Source organism: Balaenoptera borealis (genome assembly GCF_965194805.1).
Source record: "Balaenoptera borealis genome assembly, chromosome: 13".
Classification (NCBI taxonomy): Eukaryota; Metazoa; Chordata; class Mammalia; order Artiodactyla; family Balaenopteridae; genus Balaenoptera; species Balaenoptera borealis.
The window spans coordinates 5072390-5094254 of NC_138870.1; the positions used below are offsets into that span (position 1 = coordinate 5072390).

Here is a 21865-nt window from a genome sequence, read left to right on the forward strand (position 1 = left end):
AGTTAAATGTCCAGTCTTCAAGGTCTTCCACAATATGATCCTTCGTTATTTCTCCAGACTTATTTCCCTCTACTCACCTCTCTTCTCCACTCTTCAGCTCAGTTCTCCCGACCTCTGGTCCTGTCACTTCCTCGACCTAAAATTCTCTTCCCCTTCTGTTCATAAATCTGTATCTTGTAGTTTCTTCAAGACCAGTTCAAGTTCTTCCTCCTTGATGGAACTTTCTCTGACCTTAGCCTTCATGGATCTCTTCTATTCTAACCCCTTTTCCATGATGTATTCCTACTTCGGCATAAACTTTAGTAGACTGACTGTTCCTTGAGTGAAGGAACTCTTCCTTTTCATCTTTGTGACTCAGCATCCCACAGTGTCTGGCACTGAGTAGCCACCTTATAAAGTGAATGAGTGAATGAATAAATGCATTTCTCTAATCTTTAAATGGTTCACACGTGCCTGTCTTGTTTTTTCAACTAGATTGTAAGGTCCTGCAGGAAGGGTCCAGGTCTTCACTTGAGATTTAGCACTGGATCAGAACAGGATACCTGGTTGACCCTTCAGCTACAGTAAGTCCCCTACATACGAACCTTCAAGTTGTGAACTTTCAAAGGTGTGAATGTGCATTTGCGTGTCCAATCACATAAGTTAGTTCACATGTCTGGTGTACATTGTCACGTGCGTGCATCCTCTACAAGTGGTTGTGCTTTTGTGTACTTTACTGTACAGTACTATAGAGAGTACAGTACAGTATCTTTATAGATAGAATTGAATCCAGCAAGGAAGCAGAACCTGTGCCATCAACGTCAGGCGTGAGTGAAATTGCAGCTTGCCCCCCGTTTCCTATTGCTGACGATCCTTCAGCTCTACCATCTCCCACCTCCTCTCCCACCTCCAGTCAGTAACTCTTCTTGCCTGTTCACTCAATGCCAGCCCCTTGTGCTGTACTACTATACTTTTGAAGGTACTGTACTGCAAGATTAAAAATGTTTTCTATATTTGTTGTGTTTTTTTGTTTTTTATGTATTATTTGTGTGAAAAGCATTATAAACCTATTATAGTACAGTACTATAGAGCTGATTGTGTTAGTTGGGTACCTAGGCTAATTTTGTTGGACTTATGAACACATTGAACTTATGAACACGCTCTCGGAACGGAACTCGTTCATATGTAGGGGACTTACTGTATTTAGTTACCTGATGGCTTAGCAGAGAAAGTTGCCCTTTCCCATTTCACTGGTGATGGGCTGGAAAGGGAGGATGCTGAACAGGCAGGGAGAGTCCCCAGGATGCCTGGTTGAATGGTGGTTGCTCCACCCTTAACCACAAATGGTTCATTGACCACGGCTTTGGCATCTACAACAGTCTTTGGAAAGAGATGTAGTAATTTCCCCCACGGGGCTTATTTTTAAAATCAGTGGCTGAGAATGCCTGCCAGAAGTGGGGTTAGACAGCTCTGAGCTGCCGGTGGATGGGATGGGTGCTGTCTGAGAGGAGATAGAGGGGTTGGCCCTTAATTTTGGACCTCTGCTTCCCTGGAAGAGGAAGCCAGGCCAAAGGGAAGGGATGGCTTACACAAAACAGACCACAGCTTCCATGACGATGCAACCATCTAGCCAGGCAGTGTTTTCCCAGTTCTAAAGTTTGAAGACTGGGGCTGGGCCAGCCAGAGAGCTACTGGCCTTCCATTCACTCAATGGAAAAAACTAAAGTTTTATTAGTTCGTACATGTGCCAAGTACTCTTCCAGGCACTAGGGATTAAAGTGTGGGCTTGATATAGTTTCTGCCCTCCATAGGCTTATAGACACGTGGGAGAAGACAGACAAGTATCTGTGTAAATATGCTAGCAGGTAAATACATTAGTGCGGTAAGTGCAGAATGGAGGTAGAGGGGGAGGGAGTCCAAGGAGTCTTCGAAGAAGTGGCATCCAGGTTGAGACCTGGTGATGAATAAGGGTAGCCAGACAAAGGAGACAGGCATTCCAGACAGAAGACTGTGCAGTGCTCAAAAGAGGAAAGAAAATGCCACGTCCACAGGTAGTTCAGTTGTCTAAAGCAGGGGTCACCACACAGTGGCTCAAGAGCCAAATTCAGCCAGCCACTTGTTTCTGTAATTAAAGCTTTATTTTCACATAGTTCCACCCATGTACTTACATATTGCCTATGGCTGCTTTTGTGCTACAGCTAGAGTTGAGTCATTGCAACAGAGGACATATGTCCCTGAAAGCCTAAAACATTTACTATGCTGGTCAAGAGACTGTGGTTCAGGGGAGAGATTGGAGAGTGGCAGGAAATGAGGCTGGAGAGGTGACTGGGAGGCAGACAATGAAAGGCCTTGTAATCAGGCTAAAGAGTTCACTGTTTTAAAAGTTAGGAGGGAGGGACGGATGTGTTTTCAGCAGGAACACAACATGATGATATTTGAATTTTAGATAATTGGGGTGGGATGAAGAGAGGAGAAGAAGCAAAACTGGGGTTAGGGAGGACAGTTGCGGGCATGGTATACAGGTAAGAAATAATGCCCTGGACTATAAAGGCACCAATGGGAGGGAGAGAAATGGAAACATTTGAGAGAAATACACAAGATTTGGTGATTGATTAGATATGAGGGTGTGTGAGAGGATGGGCTATGAGGCAAAGCTTCTATTTGGAATTTTTCTAAGATGAGGAATAAGCAATCATGACCCAATAGCCTTTAGGTAAAATTTGACTTCTTTGCATTCATTACTCGAATGCATCAAATTCCTTGTCTCAGGATTTGTTTGTTTTTACAGTCTGCTTAGACTCAATATTACCACTTTCATGGGATGTAGAAACCTTATCCCCATATAGGTCCCTTCACATTGTAGTTGTTTTGTGCATACCATCTACATACATTGAAAAGCTCATTACACAATGTTACAATTTTTGCTGTCAACTGTCAAGTATATTTTAAAGAACTCAAAAGGAGAATAGCCTATCATATGTATGCGACATTTACCATTTCTGTGGCTCTTCCTTCATTCCTGATGCTCCAAGTTTCCTCCTGAACCTCTAATGTCTGAAGAACTTCCTTTAGCAATACTTTTAAAGCAGGTCTTCTGGCAACAAATTCTCTTAGTCTTTCTTCATCAGAGAATGTCTTTATTTCAATTTCATGCCTGAAGATATTTTCACTGGGTAGAATTCTGGGTTGACAGTCTTTTTCCACTTCCTCCTGCTTCCATGGTTTCTAATGAGAAATCTACTGCCACTCCTATTGGTGTTGCCCTGTAGGTAATGCATTGTTATTTTCTGGCTGCTTTCAAGATTTTTTTTGTTTGTTTTTAGTTTTCAGCAGTTTGATTATGATGTGTCTGGGTGTAGATTTCATTGCATTTATCCTGTTTGGGATTTACTGAACTTCTTGAATCTGTAAGTTTATATCATTCATTAATTGGGAAGTTTTCAGCCAATATTTCTTTGAATATTGTTTCAGTACCACATTCTTTCGCCTCTTGGGACTCTAATGACATGAGTGTTGGACATTTTGCTATTTTCTCACAGTCCCCTGAGGCTCAGCTCATTTTTTCACCAATCTTTTTTTCTCTCTGTTGTTTAGCATGAAGAATTTCTATCAATCTATCTTCAAGTTCACTAATTCCTCTCTCTGTCATCTCCATTCTGCTTCTGATCCTATTCAGGATTCCTTTATTTTGAAGATTGAATTTTTTAGCTCTAAAGTTTCCATGCAGTTCTTCTTTATATCTATTTCTTGGCTAAGAATTCTTTTTATTCATTTCAAGAGAGTTTGTATTTATTTCATAAAGCATGTTTTAATAATAGCTTTGCGGTATAATCCCAATATCTGTGCCATCTTAGGTTGTCTTTTGGGAGTTGAGATTTTTCTTGTTCTTTGTATGGCAAGTGTTTTTAGATTGTATTCAGGACATTTAAAATATTATGTTATCAGATCCTAGGTTTTGTTTAAATCCTATGGAGAATGTTGATATTTTTCTCCTAGCAGGAAATCAACCCGGTTTGTTTCAGGCCACAAGTTCAGACAAACATGTTGTGGGTTATGGTTTGAATGACAGTTCCATTTTCAAAGTCTTTGCAGTGCTATTAGAATTTTTCTTGCATGGGTGCTTCTCAGTGGACAGCCTGGAATCTGGGTGGTGGTCTACCACATCGTTCAATTCTCAAAGTTTTTAGTATGAGGTTTAGGATCAGATCCATGCTGGCACACCTCTGGAGTAAGCCCAGGAGCTCATAAACTATTTTATGGTGTAGGTTTCAACTTCTCCCTCTCTATGATTTCCTTGGTACATTCCCTGTACCAGAAATCTGGGAATTTAGTTTCCCTACTCAGTGTACTTACTGCAACTGCTGTTTTTAAAATTTTTGTTTATTTGTTTCATTTTATTTCCTCAACCTGGGAAAGCATCTTCCTGTACTCTGTCTGGCTAACTAATATTAATTTTTCAGGTCTTAGCTTAAATGTCATTTTATCATAAAAGCCTTCCCTTATTGTCATATCATTTATGTTCCCTTATCTTCCCATAGGGTTACATATGTATTTGTTTATTGATCTACTATATCTCTCCTACTGGACAGGAGATGAGATGATGTGTCTTGTTCACCTTTATGTAATATTTCTATATTTAAAACAGTGTATGACACAAAAGACATACTCAACACATACTTATTTACTTATTTAATTTCCTTCCATCTTCCCACCCACCCATCCATGTCCTGCCTCACCCCCCAAAAGATATTAAGATCCTCATATTCAAAAATGGCTTTGGCTCTCAAGAATCAAATTAAATCTTATCTTTTCATAACTTTATAATTTGTAAAGCATTCTCACATTTCCTTTTTTTTTTTTTCTTGCCTGATTTTATGAAGTTGAGAGGGGGGAAAAGGTACTTTAGAGACAAGTAAACAAAGAGTCAAAGACATGAAATATTTGTCCAAGGTCATATCTGGTCAGTAATGGAAATGATAAGTAGGGTTGGTAGTAGGGTGAGGCAAGTGAGATGGCTACGGACCAAATTTAAGGAGCATTTACTCCCACGGTTGTGAATGCTTGCACACCCCTGAGAGTGAATGCTTTCTTATATATTTCACTCTTGGCATTTTGTTTACCTCTTCTTAGGCTTGGCCCTGCCGGTGGATCAGTTCAGGTCTTTTTGACTCCAAAGTCTCCTTCAATATTTTGACAGAGAGCTCTAACCAAATGTAACCAGCCATGCATTCAGGTCTGACTTACAACAGCACTTTGAAGAATTTTGGTGTCACAGAGATCTGGCTTTGAGTCTAAACTCCTCTCTAGTAACTGTATTACCTTGGGCAAATTACTTTTCCTTAGAAATAAAACAGATACGATATCTATCTCATAGGCTTGCTTAAAGATCAAAATGATATAATGTAGGGATGGCAATCTGCTGGTTGTCCTTAATATTTGTTTTCTTCTTCTATAGACATAGGAATACCAGTTTTTAGTTGGGACATGGCACCCAAAAAAGGGACTCAATTTCCCAACTCTTTTGCATGTAGGTGTGAACATGTAACTAGGTTCTAGCCAATGGGATGTCAAGGCCATACATGTCAAGCCCACAGCTAACATTATATTCTATGGTGAAAAGCTGAAAGCTCTTCCTCTAAGACCAGGAACAAGACAAGGATGCCTGCTCTTGCCACCTTTATTTAATATGGCACTGGAAGTCCTGGCCAGATCAATTAGGCAGGAAAAAAAAATAAGGTGTCCAAATAAGAAAAAAAAAAGTAAAACTGTCTCTATTTGCAGATGACATAGTATTACATGTTAAAAAACTGTCAAGAGTCCACCAAAAAAGTTAGAACCAATAGACAAATTTGGTAAAGGTGCAGGATACAAAATCAATATAAAAATCATTTGTATTTCTACACACTAACAACAAACTATCAATCAGGAAGAGAAACTAAGGAAAGAATCCCATTTACAATTACATCAAAAAGAATAAAATATCTAGGAATAAATTTAACCAAGAAGGTGAAGGATCTCTACACTGAAAACTCTAAGACACTGATGCAAGAAACTGAAGAAGATACAAATAAATGGACAGATATTCTGTGCTCAAGGATTGGAAGAATTAATATTATTAAAATTCCATACTACCCAAAGCAGTCTACAGATTCAATGCAGTCTTCTGTCAAGATTCCAACAGCATTTTTCTCAGAAATAGAAAAAATAATTTAAAAATTTGTATTGAACCACAAAAGTCTCTGAATAGCAAAAACAATCTTGAGAAAGAACAAGACTGGAGGCATCACAGTTCTTGATCAAACTATATTACAAAGCCATAGTACTCAGAAGAGGATAGTATTGGCATAAAATAGTGAAACAGAATAGAGAGCCCAGAAATAGATCCACACACAAATGGTCAATTAATTTATGACAAAGGAGCCAAGGATATACAACGGGGAAAGGACAGGCTCTTCAATAAATAGTGTTGGGAAAACTGGACAGTCACAAGCAAAAGAATAAAACTGAACCCTCATCTTAAACCACTCACAAAATTCAACTCAAAATGTATTAAAGACTTGAATGTTAACACCTGAAACCATAAAACTCCTAGAAGAAAACGTACGGCATAAGCTCCTTGACATTGGCCTTGGCAATGATTTTTTGGATTTGACACTAAAAGAAAGGCAACAAAAGCAAAAATAAACAAGTGGGACTATTCCAAACTAAAGAGCTTCTGCACAGCAAAGGAAACCATCAACAAAATGAAAACGCAACCTATGTATGGAATGGGAGAAAATATTTGCAAATCATGTATCTGATAAGGGGTTAATATCCAAAATATATAAGGAACTCATACAACTCAATAACAAAAACAAACAAAGAAACAACTCAATTAAAAAATCGGCAGAGGAACCGAATAGGCATTTTTCCAAAGAGACATACAAATAGCCAATAGGTACATGAAAAGATGCTCAATATCACTAACAATCAGGGAAATGCAAATCAAAAGTGCAATGAGATATCACTTCACACCTGTTATAATGGCTATTATCAAAAAGACAAGAGACAACAAGTGTTGGCAAAGATGTGTAGAAAAGGGAACCCTTGTGCACGGTTGGTGAGAATGTAAACAGGTGCAGTCACTGTGGAAAACAGTCTGGAGGTTCCTCAAATATTATTCAGACAGTTCATGACCAGGGAAATCACAATGGCCAACAAACATGCTATGCTACACAACATCACCAGTGACAACAGAAATGCAAAACCAAATGGCACTATTTCTTACTGGAATGGCAAAAATTAAAATTTCTGAAAGCTCTTGCTTGGTTTCTACGAGGATATGGAAAAAAAAAGGAGTGTTCATATGCTGTCAGTGGAAGGGGAATTTGGGACAAACACTTTGGAGTTAAATTTGGAACTAACAAATTTGAAGTTGTTAATACTCTAGAATCCAGCAATTCCACTCACAGAGATACACCCTGGAGAAGCTAACGTGCATGCACAATGCAAAGCGCCTCACTGTCTATCAAGAGGAGAATAAACAAATAAACAAACTGGGCCGTAAGCATATAATTCAGAGTACTCAAAAATAGTATACAGCAGCTAAAATGAATGAAGTGGCTCTATCTGTATCAGTATGGTTAAATCTCAAAAGCATGATATGGGGTTTAACAAAAGCAAGCTGTTGAGTGACATGCAGAAGACAATGCTTTCAGTATGACACCTTCGGCACATCTCGATACGACACATTTCATGGCTACACTGTATAGACATGGATGTACACTATACAGATACGCACTGAAACTATAAATAAACCCAGGAGAATGAAGAACATCAAAGTTAAGACAGCAATCAATACTGAGGAAAGACTGATACATTGGTAGCAGAAATATTCCCAATTTTTCTCCCATCCTGTGTCCATGCTTTTTGCTATGGGACTTTAGTAGCACTTCTCATCAAAACAAGGAGCCTATTACCTCACTCCTAGAATATGCGATGGCCTTGGGACTTGCTTTAACCAACGGAATGTGGTATATAAGTGACGTGTGTCAGTTCTGAGTCTAGGCCTCAGAGGCACCGCACGATCCCACTGTCCTTTCCGATCTGCTGACGCACGTGAGCAAGTTGGGGCCAGCCTCCTGGAGGATGAGACCCAGTGAACGACAGTCCAGGTGTCCCAGCTGAGGTCAGCCTATTCCAGCCTACAGCCAGTTGACCTCCAAACACCTGAGAGAGACAAGCCAAGATCATCAGAGCCGCCCACCTGACCTACTGAAGCGGATCTGAAGACTGAGCCCAGGTAAGACCAGAGCAGCCGAGGTGACCAAGGAGTCATGAAGAGTAATAAGGGCTTATTGTTTCAGCCACTAAGTTTCCAAGTGGTTTGTTGCTGAGAAATAGCTGACATAAGGAGGAGCACAGAATGCAGGAGGGGCAAAAGGGACAAGGGTTCAACTGTATCTTTGATGTTTTATGTCTTAAGAGAGACCCAAAGCAAACACAGCAAAATGTTAAGATTGCACGAATATAGGTAGTAGAGAAATGAGGATTTGTTATCTAATTCTCCTAGCTTCTCTGTATGTGTGAAGTATTTCACAATAAAAGAAAATTTACACAGAAGAGTAAATGTCCAATGTGCTACCCCAGACAAGGTGGCCTAGAGGGTTTTAAAAAAGAACAAAGACATGAACTTGCCCTCTTGCCCCCTCCCTACTTCACCGTCACCACACACGCAGAGCCGAGGGAGTGGACCAGGGATTTCTGAGTTCACATTCTCTTCTCTCATCCCCGGGACGTCTTCCCTAACCTTCCTGGAACTGAATCCTTTGCCAGTATTTAATCCTCTGGCCTCAGTGAGTCATCTGCACAACAGCACACAGCTGATCAGCGCACGGACAGGAGATCCTCAGAGATGAACCAGGGAAGAAAGCATCCCAGGGGCAAATTCTATGCTCCTGCTCCCGGGGCAGCAGACTTTAAATCTCCGAACTACTTCATACTATCGTTATGTCCAAAATCCAGATTCACCCGATAAAAATGTGAGAGTCCTTCCTGCTCCACTCAAATACAGGGTTAGTCACCTACCCTGTGACTTCCTCCTGACACTCTCACCTGCCCCCCTCCCCCCAGTCCTTTGAATTTGTTGCCGCTCCTGGCACAGGCGGCGTTGTGTGTCTGCCAGGAGATTTGTGCTTGCCCATTGAGAGGGACGAAAGCTCCAGGGGATACGCACTCCATGCCAGAGAAAGGGCCAGGCCAACTGCTCCCAAGGGGCTCAACATCCCTCTCGGCCCAATGCATTGCTCATGTTTCTGTTTTGACGTCCACAGCCATCTATGTGCATCGTATTCTGCACTGACTGTGTACCTTCCTGTGTGCGGACTGGTCCTGCGAGTTACCCTGAGTTCTCGTCCCAACTCAATTGGGCTGCACGCTGCCTGAGGACACGGTGAGGTAAGTGACTTCGTGTCCCTACGATCCAGTGAAAGGAAAGAAGGAAAAGAGGAGAAAGGTCAGACAGGAAGGAAGAAAGGAAGGAAGGATAATAGTAGCATATATTTATAGAATGACTATATGCCAGGTCGTGTGCGCTTTCTTCTTTAATCCTCCCAACCACTAAGTGAGGTAGATACTATTATTAATGTTTCCTAGCTTACAGATGAGGAAACACGCTTCCGAGGGTAGCTAATACGCCTGGGGACAAGCCATGGCAAGTAAATCAGGGAGGCAGTCTTTGAGGCAGATTTGTTTAACTGGGTTCCCATATCTGATGTCAGACTGTCATGCTGAGAGTTTTGAGCACAGAGGAGCAGATAACAAGGAACCAGGACTTCACCATAAAGAAAGAAAAGGAAAGGATAGAAAGCAGAAGAGAACACAGAGGGAGGGAGAGACCCACTAACACAGGTGTCACACCGAAACTGCACCGTTTCTGCTTCATCCCTAGACATCTCCAGAAAGGATCTGCGTGCTTCTTGGGTACTGTGTTCCGGGTTTCATTCTCCATGTGCCAAAGGCATCCACAGAGAGCTCGTCATGCTCTCCTGCCTGCGAGAGAAGACAGGCAGACAGTCGACTCTGGTGCTGTGGACCCTGCGTTAGCAAATCCTGCAAGCCTCTCATCACATTTTCATCAGCCAGTCAATACATAACCTTTCTTATGTGTGTTTCTTTCTAAACACTCCTTATTTAATACAGATTGTTGACTCATTAACATTGAACTCACAACCAGCAGCGCCGCAACTGATGCCTAAGTGGACACAGCTCATCTAACACCTGTATTTCTCCATAAGGCACATCACACCTTCCTTGCACTTACGAACCCCAGATAGCCTTTCAGCACTACACTTGAGGGTCATTTTAAACAGCAAAATCACCAAGAAAAAGCACAAAAATGTAAAAAATGTGGCAGGAAATAGACCTTGAAAAGGACACTTGTTTATGTTAGTGGAGCTGAGACCGGAAGGTGGAGGGTCACCCTTCTTCTCTCAGCTGGGAATGTGTGTGTGTCCGGCGACTCAGTTTTCCGCTGCTCTGTGCATGTGCACAGATGATGTCCAAGACGGTGCCAAAGGGCCCCCCTTTCATCCTGAGGGTCAGTTACAATATCCACGCAACTTGGAGTTGATGAGACTATTGCTTTTGTAAATGCTTTATTATTTTGGAGTTACAAATACATTTTAGCAAGCAGGAGAATTTGCAAATGTAGAGGCCATGATGAATGAGGATTCATTGCATGTAGCATGAAGTTGAGCCAGTTCTCAGACTCGGACATAGGAGGAACTCTGCTTCTTCTGGGAAGACAGGAAAAGCAGTAGTAGTAACTGTAGCTGTGTATATGGAACAGGACCTCACGTGTTAGTCCTGCAGGGAACCTCAGGAGGCTACCCATCCATTCCCGGGCTTTAGTTGGGATTTTGTTCTGGCCATGGGAGATTGTCAGCATCACAGGTCACAGAAAAGTCTAAATCTTCTTACTTTAATCAAATAACTCCTCAAGTCCATCGCCTTTGTACAGCCTTCTAGAGGCTGGATCTTGCTCAGCTCTGTGCCTTCGTGTACAGAAGAAACTCGGCAAACACTTGTTGTGTATTGAACGGGACTCAGGTCAATCTGCCACTACGTGGTCCTTACCCCACCCTCCCTTTGTAACATATTCTCATGTAAATATTTCCTTCTAAAGCTGTGTTTCCCAACTTGAGGTTTCTGGAATTAGTGGTCCTTAGAGTTGTCTTAAATATGTCACTGAGCTATTGAAAAAAAATCTTTCCAAAAATACATTTCACTAGGACAAGACTTCACAGGTTAACATAAAATGGCAAGGTTTTGTTTTTGATTTTGTGAACCCGCCTGGAACTATAGAGTGATAATTCTTTTTTTTTGTAATTCATCAGTATTTTATTTATTTTATTTAATTTTATTTTTGGCTGCGTTGGGTCTTCGTTGCTGCGTGCAGGCTTTCTCTAGTTGTGGTGAGCGGGGGCTACTCTTCGTTGCAGTGCGCGGGCTTCTCATTACGGTGGCTCCTCTTTTTGCAGCATGGGCTCTAGGAGCACGGGCTTCAGTAGTTGCAGCACGCAGCCTCAGTAGTTGTGGCGCACGGGCTCTAGAGAACAGGCTCAGTAGTTACGGTGCATGGGCTTAGCTGCTCCGCGGCATGTGGGATCTTCCTGGACCAGGGCTCAAATCTGTGTCCCCTGCATTGGCAGGTGGATTCTTAACCATTGTGCCACCAGGGAAGTCCCTGTACAGTGATAATCCTATGCCATGATACTATCTATTGTTTGCTAATACCATCTATCTCTCAGCTCCACAGACATATCTTTGATGAATGAAAAATAGATAACTGCTCAAATTGTTTGCTAAGGGAAAGTTTTCAGAACATTTCAGGGAAATATGGGGGGAGATAATGGAAAGGTTCTTTGATGGTTCAAGGATAGAAAACCATCCATCTAAATGGTTCTGAACACATGGAACTTTTTGTAAATAGGTGTTATAAAATATTTTTTATTATTTCTAAATAATGATAAGGATTTTTACACTGCCCTGACTTCTTTTAGGCAAAGCAGTCCAATTTCACCTAAATGGGAAAACTAAGTAACAGAAGCAAACTTCTTCACCTAGAAGCTGGAGAATAGGCCTGAGGAGCCACTCTTTCAGCTTTGTTGGTTCTTTCACCACGGCTCTCCTGATTCTCCCGAGGGCCTCTTGAACAGGAATCTTTCCGTGAATTCACCTTTCCTTTGTGGAACGTTTTTTCTTCTTGTGAGAATCAGCCAGGATCCAACTGCAGTGACACAGACAGCATGTACTGTGCCAGTAAGAGATCTGCCAGCGCCCAGGCAACCTAAGTTGTGTTTCTCTTGAAATTCCTTTTCATGCATTTCTTCCATTCCCATCGCGATGTCATTCCGAGGAACAGCTGGTGCCACCCTTCCCCATCGAGGCAAGGTTACAGCCTCGCTGGGTTTTGTGCTTTGAGAACAGAAATGGGGGCAGGGGAGGAAAGGGCAGTAGGGACTGGAGACCTCAGGCTCAGTGCCTGCCTCCTTTCCAAAGTGTGTTTTTAAAGCCTTGAGGACCTTGTCGTCTGTCGTAGGAATGCTTACCTGGTTGTACAAATAGAGAACCTGACGCTCAGTGAGACAGCCTTCACCAATGTCTGCACGAAGGCCCGGGTCCTGCCCGGTACCCCCAGGAGGCTCTTGAGATCAGCTTCTTCACCGTCCGGCCTGCGTATCCCGCCTCCTTTAGCTACTCCTGCTCCCATCTGGACCTGATACCGAGGATGCCCCTTCTCTTCTCAGCCTGCCAAGCCATCTTCTTCACATCATTCATGGAGTGTCTGAGACCACGCCCATCCAAGAAGGCTTCTAGAACACTCGGGGAAATAGTCTTAATCTCATCCTTCTCAGTCCAAATACAAAACTACAGACTTCATCTAAAATCTTTACCGTGTAGTATTTTAAGTTATGTATTTGTTATCGGCTTAGTGTTTGGTGTGTCTTCATAAAAGTGGTATGTAACACCATAGCTTGATTTTTTCCAATCTTACCACTTCTGTATATTTCATAATATAGCACCATGTGAAAAACAGACACCTAATACATTTATTTTGATTTCATAGGCCAAATGGTACCTTTAAATTGCCCTGCTGTGAAAGCCACCACTTAATACCTAATAAAACAGCCTTGAGGTGACAAAGGAAGGGCTGGGTAGCAGCTCTCACCCACCTTCTGTGAATGAACCCTTATCCCTGCACCTGACCCCTGGCTGCACCCTTCAAGTTGTTGGCTTAATACTTAGTTACAGGAATTCTGTGAAAAGATTCTCCTCTTTTTGAATGCCTTTTATTCATTTACTAAAAATTTTTTTTTAATTTAATTTTACTGAAGTATCGTTGATTTACAATGTTCTGTTAGTTTCTGGTGTACAGTAAAGTGATTCAGATACATATATACATACTTTTTCAGATTCTTTTCCCTTATAGTTTATTATAAGATATTGACTATAGTTCCCTGTACTATAGGTAGGACCTTGTTATCTATTTTATATTATATATAGTAGTTTGTATCTGCTAATCCCAAACTCCTAATTTATTGAATAGGCATAAACTGAACATCTTTTGATCATACTACACCCACTTCAACTCGACCTGTCATAGTACAAACCCCAACAGTCTCTGACCCTGGTCTCGCACAGCCCAGTTTTCTATCTGTCTACCTGGCTTTGCATTAGAAGCAGTTGCAATGGTAGCATTCATGCTCAGAAGACAATTTCTTGCTCCAAGGACAGAGCACCTACCTTGTTCTTGGTGGGATCACCAGGCTCTTTGGAAAAGGATGTGGAAAGTGTTAGTGAGTAATGGACCCAGTCTGGAGTGGTGTTCTCCTTAGGGTTGTTACTGGACAGTTGTTTCCTTGAGTAGAAAATCAAGACACATTCTATGAGAAAGTTTTTTCTGTGCCAAAAGAGTTTCCATAAGTTATTACATTTAGGCATACTAATAGAGTGCTTTTTGTTTCTTGGAATCAAGACAGACGATCTTATGATGATGTCAGAGGTCCTCCAGTTCAGTCTGCTGGCCAGTTACAATCTGCATACAATTTGGATTGGATGAAACTATTGCTTTTGTAGATGCCTTTATTCGTTGTCGTCACTACTCGTAGCAAATATGTTCTAGATGGGATAGGTAAGGGATAGGGAGCATCTGAGAATGTAGTTCCACAAGGAAAGACAGTGGAAAAGGTGGCAAAACAGCAGAGACAGAAATGGGGACACAGTTATCGTCAAAGTAATGCAGGAAGCCGAATGATTAAGGAAGCTGAGAACGCAGTAAGCAGAAATAAAGATGCTCCTCGCTGTCTGATCATCACCATGTTGACTCAATGTCACGAAAACACTGCCAGGTGCTGCTTTAGACCAACTTCCACCAGGCCCGCACGTAGGCACACTACTTTCCCAGTCCACGAAACGTTATTAATAGACAACGACAAGGCCACAAAGGGAAGATGAGACAAGGGTAAAGAATCCAAAGTCCTTTCTTGACTCTTATAAAACCTTAGAAAGAGTAACTTAAAAGCAAGTTTCTGAAAGGGAGGGATTTAAAAGTCACATTTGTCCATATGCTTCTATAAAAAGATTATCACAAGAAATCTATACTTGCAATGTATATTTCACTGCTTTGTAATTTTTAAAATTTAATTGGAAAATAAGGTAGAGGGAAGGTTTTATTTGTATGTTAATTAAGCCTTGTACCTGGTATGATTCAAACCTTTTGGAAAAGTCAAATATCTCCATGAAATTTTAGTGAATAGTCTCCTACACCTAGTGTCTGTGTGTGACACACAGGAAGTTTTAACTCACGAATATTCAGATAGGACACAATGGTAGGAAAAAAGGACACTTTTTTTTCATAAAGAGACTTTAAGAATAACTGTATAGAGGAGAGGAACCAAGATGGCGGAGTAGAAGGACATGCTCTCACTCCCTCTTGCGAGAACACCAGAATCACAGCTAGCTGCTGGACAGTCATCGACAGGAAGACACTGGAACTCACCGAAAAAGATACCCCACATCCAAAGACAAAGGAGGAGCCACAATGAGATGGTAGGAGGGGCGCAATCACAGTAAAATCAAATCCCGTAACTGCTGCGTGGGTGACTCACAAACTGGAGAACACTTATGCCACAGAAGTCCACCCACTGGAGTGAAGGTTCTGGGCCCCACATCAGGCTTCCCAACCTGGGGGTCCAGCAACGGGAAGAGGAATTCCTAGAGAATCAGACTTTGAAGCCTAGTGGGAATTGATTGCAGGACTTTGACAGGACTGGGGGAAACAGAGACTCCACTCTTGGAGGCCACACACAAAGTAGTGTGTGCATCGGGACCCAGGGGAAGGAGCAGTGACCCTGGGGGAGACTGAACCAGACCTACCTGCTGGTGTTGGAGGGTCTCCTGCAGAGGCAGGGGGTGGCTGTGTCTCACCATGAGAACACGGACACTGGCAGCAGAAGTTCTGGGAAGTACTCCTTGGCGTGAGCCCTCCCAGAGTCTGTCACTATCCCCAACAAAGAGCCCGGGTAAGCTCCAGTGCTGGGTTGCCTCAGGCCAAACAACCAACAGGGACGGAACCCAGCCCCACCCATCAACAGTCCAGTGGATTAAAGTTTTACTGAGCTCTGCCCACCAGAGCAACAGTCAGCTCTAGCCACCACCAGTCCCTCCCATCAAGACTCTTAGATAGCCTCATCCACCAGAGGGCAGAGAGAAGAAGAAAGAAGAACTACAATCCTGCAGCCTGTGGAACAAAAACCACATTCACAGACAGATAGACAAGATGAAAAGGCAGATGGCTATGTACCAGATGAAGGAACAAGATAAAACCCCAGAAAAACAACTAAATGAAGTGGAGAGAGGCAACCTTCCAGAAAAAGAATTCAGAATGATAGTGAAGATGATCCAGGACCTCGGAAAAACAATGGAGGCAAAGATCGAGAAGATGCAAGAAACGTTTAACAAAGACCTAGAAGAATTAAAGAACAAACAAACAGAGATGAACAATACAATAACTGAAATGAAAACTATACTAGAAGGAATCAATAGCAGAATAACTGAGGCAGAAGAATGGATAAGTGACCTGGAAGACAGAATTGTGGAATTCACTGCTGCGGAAAAGAATAAAGAAAAAAGAATGAAAACAAATGAAGACAGCCTAAGAGACCTCTGGGACAACATTAGATGCAACAACATTCGCATTATAGGGGTCCCAGAAGGAGAAGAGAGAGAGAAAGGACCTGAGAAAATATTTGAAGAGATTATAGTCAAAAACTTCCCTAACATGGGAAAGGAAATAGCCACCCAAGTCCAGGAAGCACAGAGAGTCCCATACAGGATAAACCCAAGGAGAAACACGCCGAGACACATAGTAATCAAATTGGCAAAAATTAAAGACAAAGAAAATTATTGAAAGCAGCAAGGGAAAAATGACAAATAACATACAAGTGAACTCCCATAAGGTTAACAGTTGATTTCTCAGCAGAAACTCTACTAGCCAGAAGGGAGTGGCATGATATACTTAAAGTGATGAAAGGGAAGAACCTACAACCAAGATTACTCTACCCGGCAAGGATCTCATTCAGATTCGATGGAGAAATCAAAAGCTTTACAGACAAGCAAAAGCTAAGAGAATTCAGCACCAGCAAACCAGCACTACAACAAATGCTAAAGGAACTTCTCTAAGTGGGAAACACAAGAGAAGAAAAGGATCTACAAAAACAAACCCAAAACAATTAAGAAAATGGTCATAGGAACATACATATCGATAATTACCTTAAACATGAATGGATTAAATGCTCCAACCAAAAGACACAGGCTTGCTGAATGGATACAAAAACAAGACCCATCTATATGCTGTCTACAAGAGACCCAATTCAGACCTAGGGACCCGTACAGACTGAAAGTGAGGGGATGGAAAAAGATATTCCATGCAAATGGAAATCAAAAGAAAGCTGGAGTAGCTATACTCATATCAGATAAAACAGACTTTAAAATAAAGAATGTTACAAGAGACGAGGAAGGACACTACATAATGATCAAGGGATCAATCCAAGAAGAAAATATAACAATTATAAATATATATGCACCCAACATAGGTGCACCTCAATACATAAGGCAACTGCTAACAGCTATAAAAGAGGAAATCGACAGTAACACAATAATAGTGGGGGACTTTAACACCTCATTTACACCAATGGACAGATCATCCAAAATGAAAATAAATAAGGAAACAGAAGCTTTAAATGACACAGTAGACCAGACAGATTTAATTGATATTTATAGGACATTCCATCCAAAAACAAAAGATTACACGTTCTTCTCAAGTGTGCATGGAACATTCTCCAGGATAGATCACATCTTGGGTCACAAATCAAGCCTCAGTAAATTTAAGAAAATTGAAATCATATCAAGCATCTTATCTGACCACAACGCTATGAGATTAGAAATGAATTACAGGGAAAAAAACGTAAAAAACACAAACACATGGAGGCTAAACAATACGTTACTAAATAACCAAGCGATCACTGAAGAAATCAAAGAGGAAATCAAAAAATACCTAGAGACAAATGACAATGAAAACACGACGATCCAAAACCTATGGGATGCAGCAAAAGCAGTTCTAAGAGGGAAGTTTATAGCTATACAAGCCTACCTCAAGAAACAAGAAAAATCTCATGTAAACAATCTAACCTTACACCTAAAGGAACTAGAGAAAGAAGAACAAACAAAACCCAAAGTTAGCAGAAGGAAAGAAATCATAAAGATCAGAGCAGAAATAAATGAAATAGAAACAAAGAAAACAATAGCAAAGATCAATAAAACTAAAAGCTGGTTCCTTGAGAAGATAAACAAAATTGATAAACCATTAGCCAGACTCATCAAGAAAAAGAGGGAGAGGACTCAAATCAATAAAATTAGAAATGAAAAAGAAGAAGTTACAACATACACCGCAGACATACAAAGCATCCTAACAGACTACTACAAGCAACTCTATGCCAATAAAATGGACAACCTGGAAGAAATGGACAAGTTCTTAGAAAGGTATAACTTTCCAAGACTGAACCAGGAAGAAACAGAAAATATGAACAGACCAATCACAAGTAATGAAATTGAAACTGTGATTAAAAATCTTCCAACAAACAGAAGTCCAGGACCAGATGGCTTCACAGGTGAATTCTATCAAACATTTAGAGAAGAGATAACGGCCATCCTTCTCAAACTCTTCCAAAAAATTGCAGGGGAAGGAACACTCCCAAACTCATTCTATGAGGCCACCATTACCCTGATACCAAAACCAGACAAAGATACTACAAAAAAAGAAAATGACAGACCAATATCACTGATGAATATAGAGGCAAAAATCCTCAACAAAATACTAGCAAACAGAATCCAACAAAGAACACATTAAAAGGATCATACACCATGATCAAGTGGGATTTATCCCAGGGATGCAAGGATTGTTCAATATACGCAAATCAATCAATGTGATACACCATATTAACAAACTGAATAAAAACCATACGATCATTGCAATAGATGCAGAAAAAGCTTTTGACAAAATTCAACACCTATTTATGATAAAAACTCTCCAGAAAGTGGGCATAGAGGGAACCTACCTCAACATAATAAAGGCCATATATGACAAACCCACAGCAAACATCATTCTCAATGGTGAAAAACTGAAACCATTTCCTCTAAGATCACGAACAAGACAAGGTTGTCCGCTCTCACCACTGTTATTCAACATAGTTTTGGACGTCCTAGCCACGGCAATCAGAGAAGAAAAAGAAATAAAAGGAATACAAATTGGAAAAGAAGAAGTAAAACTGTCACTGTTTGCAGATGACATACTATACATAGAGAATCCTAAAAATGCCACAGAAAACTACTAGAGCTAATCAATGAATTTGGTAAAGTTGCAGGATACAAAATTAATGCACAGAAATCTCTTGCATTCCTATACACTAATGATGAAAAATCTGAAAGAGAAATTATGGAAACACTCCCATTTACCATTGCAACAAAAAGAATACCTAGGAATAAAACTACCTAGGGAAACAAAAGACCTGTATGCAGAAAACTATAAGACACTGATGAAAGAAATGAAAGATGATACCAACAGATGGAGAGATATACCATGTTCTTGGATTGGAAGAATCAATATTGTGAAAATGACTATACTACCCAAAGCAATCTACAGATTCAATGCAATCCCCATCAAATTACCAATGGCATTTTTTACAGAACTAGAACAAATCATCTTGAAGTTTGTATGGAGACACAAAAGACCCCGAATAGCCAAAGCAGTCTTGAGGGAAAAAAACGGAGCTGGAGGAATCAGACTCCCTGACTTCAGACTATACTACAAAGCTACAGTGATCAAGACAATATGGTACTGGCACAAAAACAGAAACATAGATCAGTGGAACAAGATAGAAAGCCCAGAGATAAACCCACGCACATATGGTCAACTAATCTGACAAAGGAGGCAAAGATATACAATGGAGAAAAGACAGTCTGTTCAATAAGTGGTGCTGGGAAAGCTGGACAGCTACATGTAAAAGAACGAAATTAGAACACTCCCTAACACCATACACAAAAACAAACTCAAAATGGATTCAAGACCTAAATGTAAGACCGGACAGTATAAAACTCTTAGAGGAAAACATAGGAAGAATACTCTTTGACATAAATCACAGCAAGATCTTATTTGATCCACCTCCTAGAGTAATGGAAATAAAAACAAAAATAAACAAATGGGACCTAATGAAACTTCAAAGCTTTTGCACAGCAAAGGAAACTACAAACAAGACGAAAAGACAACCCTCAGAATGGGAGAAAATATTTGCAAACGAATCAACGGACAAACGATTAATCTCCAAAATATATAAACAGCTCATGCAGCTCAACATTAAAAAAACAAACAACCCAATCCAGAAATGGGCAGAAGACCTAAATAGACATTTCTCCAAAGAAGACATACAGATAGCCAAGAAGCACATGAAAAGCTGTTCAACATCACTAATTATTAGAGAAATGCAAATCAAAACTACAATGAGGTATCATCTCACACCAGTTAGAATGGGCATCATCAGAAAATCTACAAACAACAAATGTTGGAGAGGGTGTGGAGAAATGGGAACCCTCTTGCACTGTTGGTGGGAATGTAAATTGATACAGCCACTATGGAGAACAGTATGGAGGTTCCTTAAAAAACTAAAAATAGAATTACCCTATGATCCAGCAATCCCATTACTGGGCATATACCCAGAGAAAACCATAATTCAAAAAGACACATGCACCCCAATGTTCACTGCAGCACTATTTACAATAGCCAGGTCACAGAAGCAACCTAAATGCCCATCGACAGACAAACGGATAAAGAAGTTGTGGTACATATATACAATGGAATATTACGCAGCCATAAAAAAGAACGAAATTGAGTCATTTGTTGAGCCGTGGATGGATCTAGAGACTGTCATACACAGTGAAGTCAGAAAGATAAAAACAAATAACGTATATTAACGCATGTATGTGGAACCTAGAAAAATGGTACAGATAAACCGGTTTGCAGGGCAGAAGTTGAGACACAGATGTAGAGAACAAACGTATGGACACCAAGGGGGGAAAACTGTGGTGGGGTGGGGATGGTGGTGTGCTGAATTGGGCGATTGGGATTGACATGTATACACTGATGTGTATAAAATTGATGACTAATAAGAACCTGCAGTGTAAAAAAACAAACAAAAAAACAACTAATACTAAACTCTCTTTGGGTTATTTGTATGGAAATATGTTAATATAAATGTTTCAGACATTACATGAAATTTCTAAAAATCTTATATGTTCTAGTATGTTATAAGTCATAATTCTAGTTATTACTTTAAAATGTATATCTCAGAAATAACTAAATTTCCTTGTCAACTGCATTATAATGAACTTTCATCAAATCTTTAACCGTGGTCATTTTTAAGTCTTTTGTCATTTACAGACAGTTCTGGGTGTACTCTGATGCTTTCGCAAAAATGTTCCTATAAAAGGGTTTCATCTTCAGGGAATTCATGGAAAAGACTCTGACAAGTACAGGTTTCTGGTAACTGACTATACTGCTGAACTGAATGAATAAGCATTTTCAGAACTCTAATGGAAAACCGATGAACTCATAAAAGTGCTAACAAAAGATCAAGATGAAAAAAAAAATTAATTACATGGGACTGAGTGAACTGATGAGGATGATTATAATTTTTGTGACTTTCTGTTTGAATAAAAAAAAAAAATCCCACAAGGACTCAGAGGCAAAAAATGTGTAATTTTCACTGCAAAGTAAAGGAACTGTTACAGTGGAGGATTACTGGACTGAATGTCAATATTATGACATAGTATGAGGGTGTTTCGTGTTTGGTAATTGCAATCATTGTTGCTTTTGTTGTGGTCATCCATTCACAATGCTTGGTGTCAGTTTATTTATCTCTTGTAAAAATAAAATACTGTGTGTGTGTGTGTGTGTGTGTGTGTGTGTGTGTGTGTGTGTGAAAAAAATAACTGTATAAGTAAGGGGCTGAGCACTAGTCTGTACAGCATGTGGATTTTGGAACGTTTAACAGATGTTTATCATGATTTGATTCGTGGCTTGGGTGGCAAGTCCTCTTTCTGGGCATCTTTTGCTTGACAGAATCCCAGCACATCTCAAGTTCCTGGATAGTTTACGCATCCTCTTCTGCCAGATATCAATCTAGGGGGTTTAGTGCTTGGATGTCAGGGTGAGTGTTGATGATACTCGGAAGATCTGGGGAAGCATGTTACTAAGTTGGTAAAACATTTCTTCAGAAATGCTCTGTTAAGAGGT

General features: G+C 40.5%; 1 protein-coding gene across 7 annotated transcripts in view; it reads right to left on the reverse strand.

The window, feature by feature from the left end:
- Positions 1–4045: 4045 nt before the first annotated feature.
- The window catches only part of FERRY3 (FERRY endosomal RAB5 effector complex subunit 3), a 55391-nt gene continuing 37571 nt past the window's right edge, over positions 4046–21865 (reverse strand). For 6 of the 7 annotated variants that reach the window (XM_082349989.1, XM_082349988.1, XM_082349987.1 and 3 more), the window contains one exon: positions 13435–21853. In XM_082349989.1, coding sequence (XP_082206115.1) covers positions 21761–21853 — 93 coding nt within the window. In that variant the 3' untranslated portion in view covers positions 13435–21760. Of the gene's footprint in view, positions 10009–13434; positions 21854–21865 lie in introns of those variants that run through there. The other variant, XR_014233249.1, reaches the window with a different exon arrangement.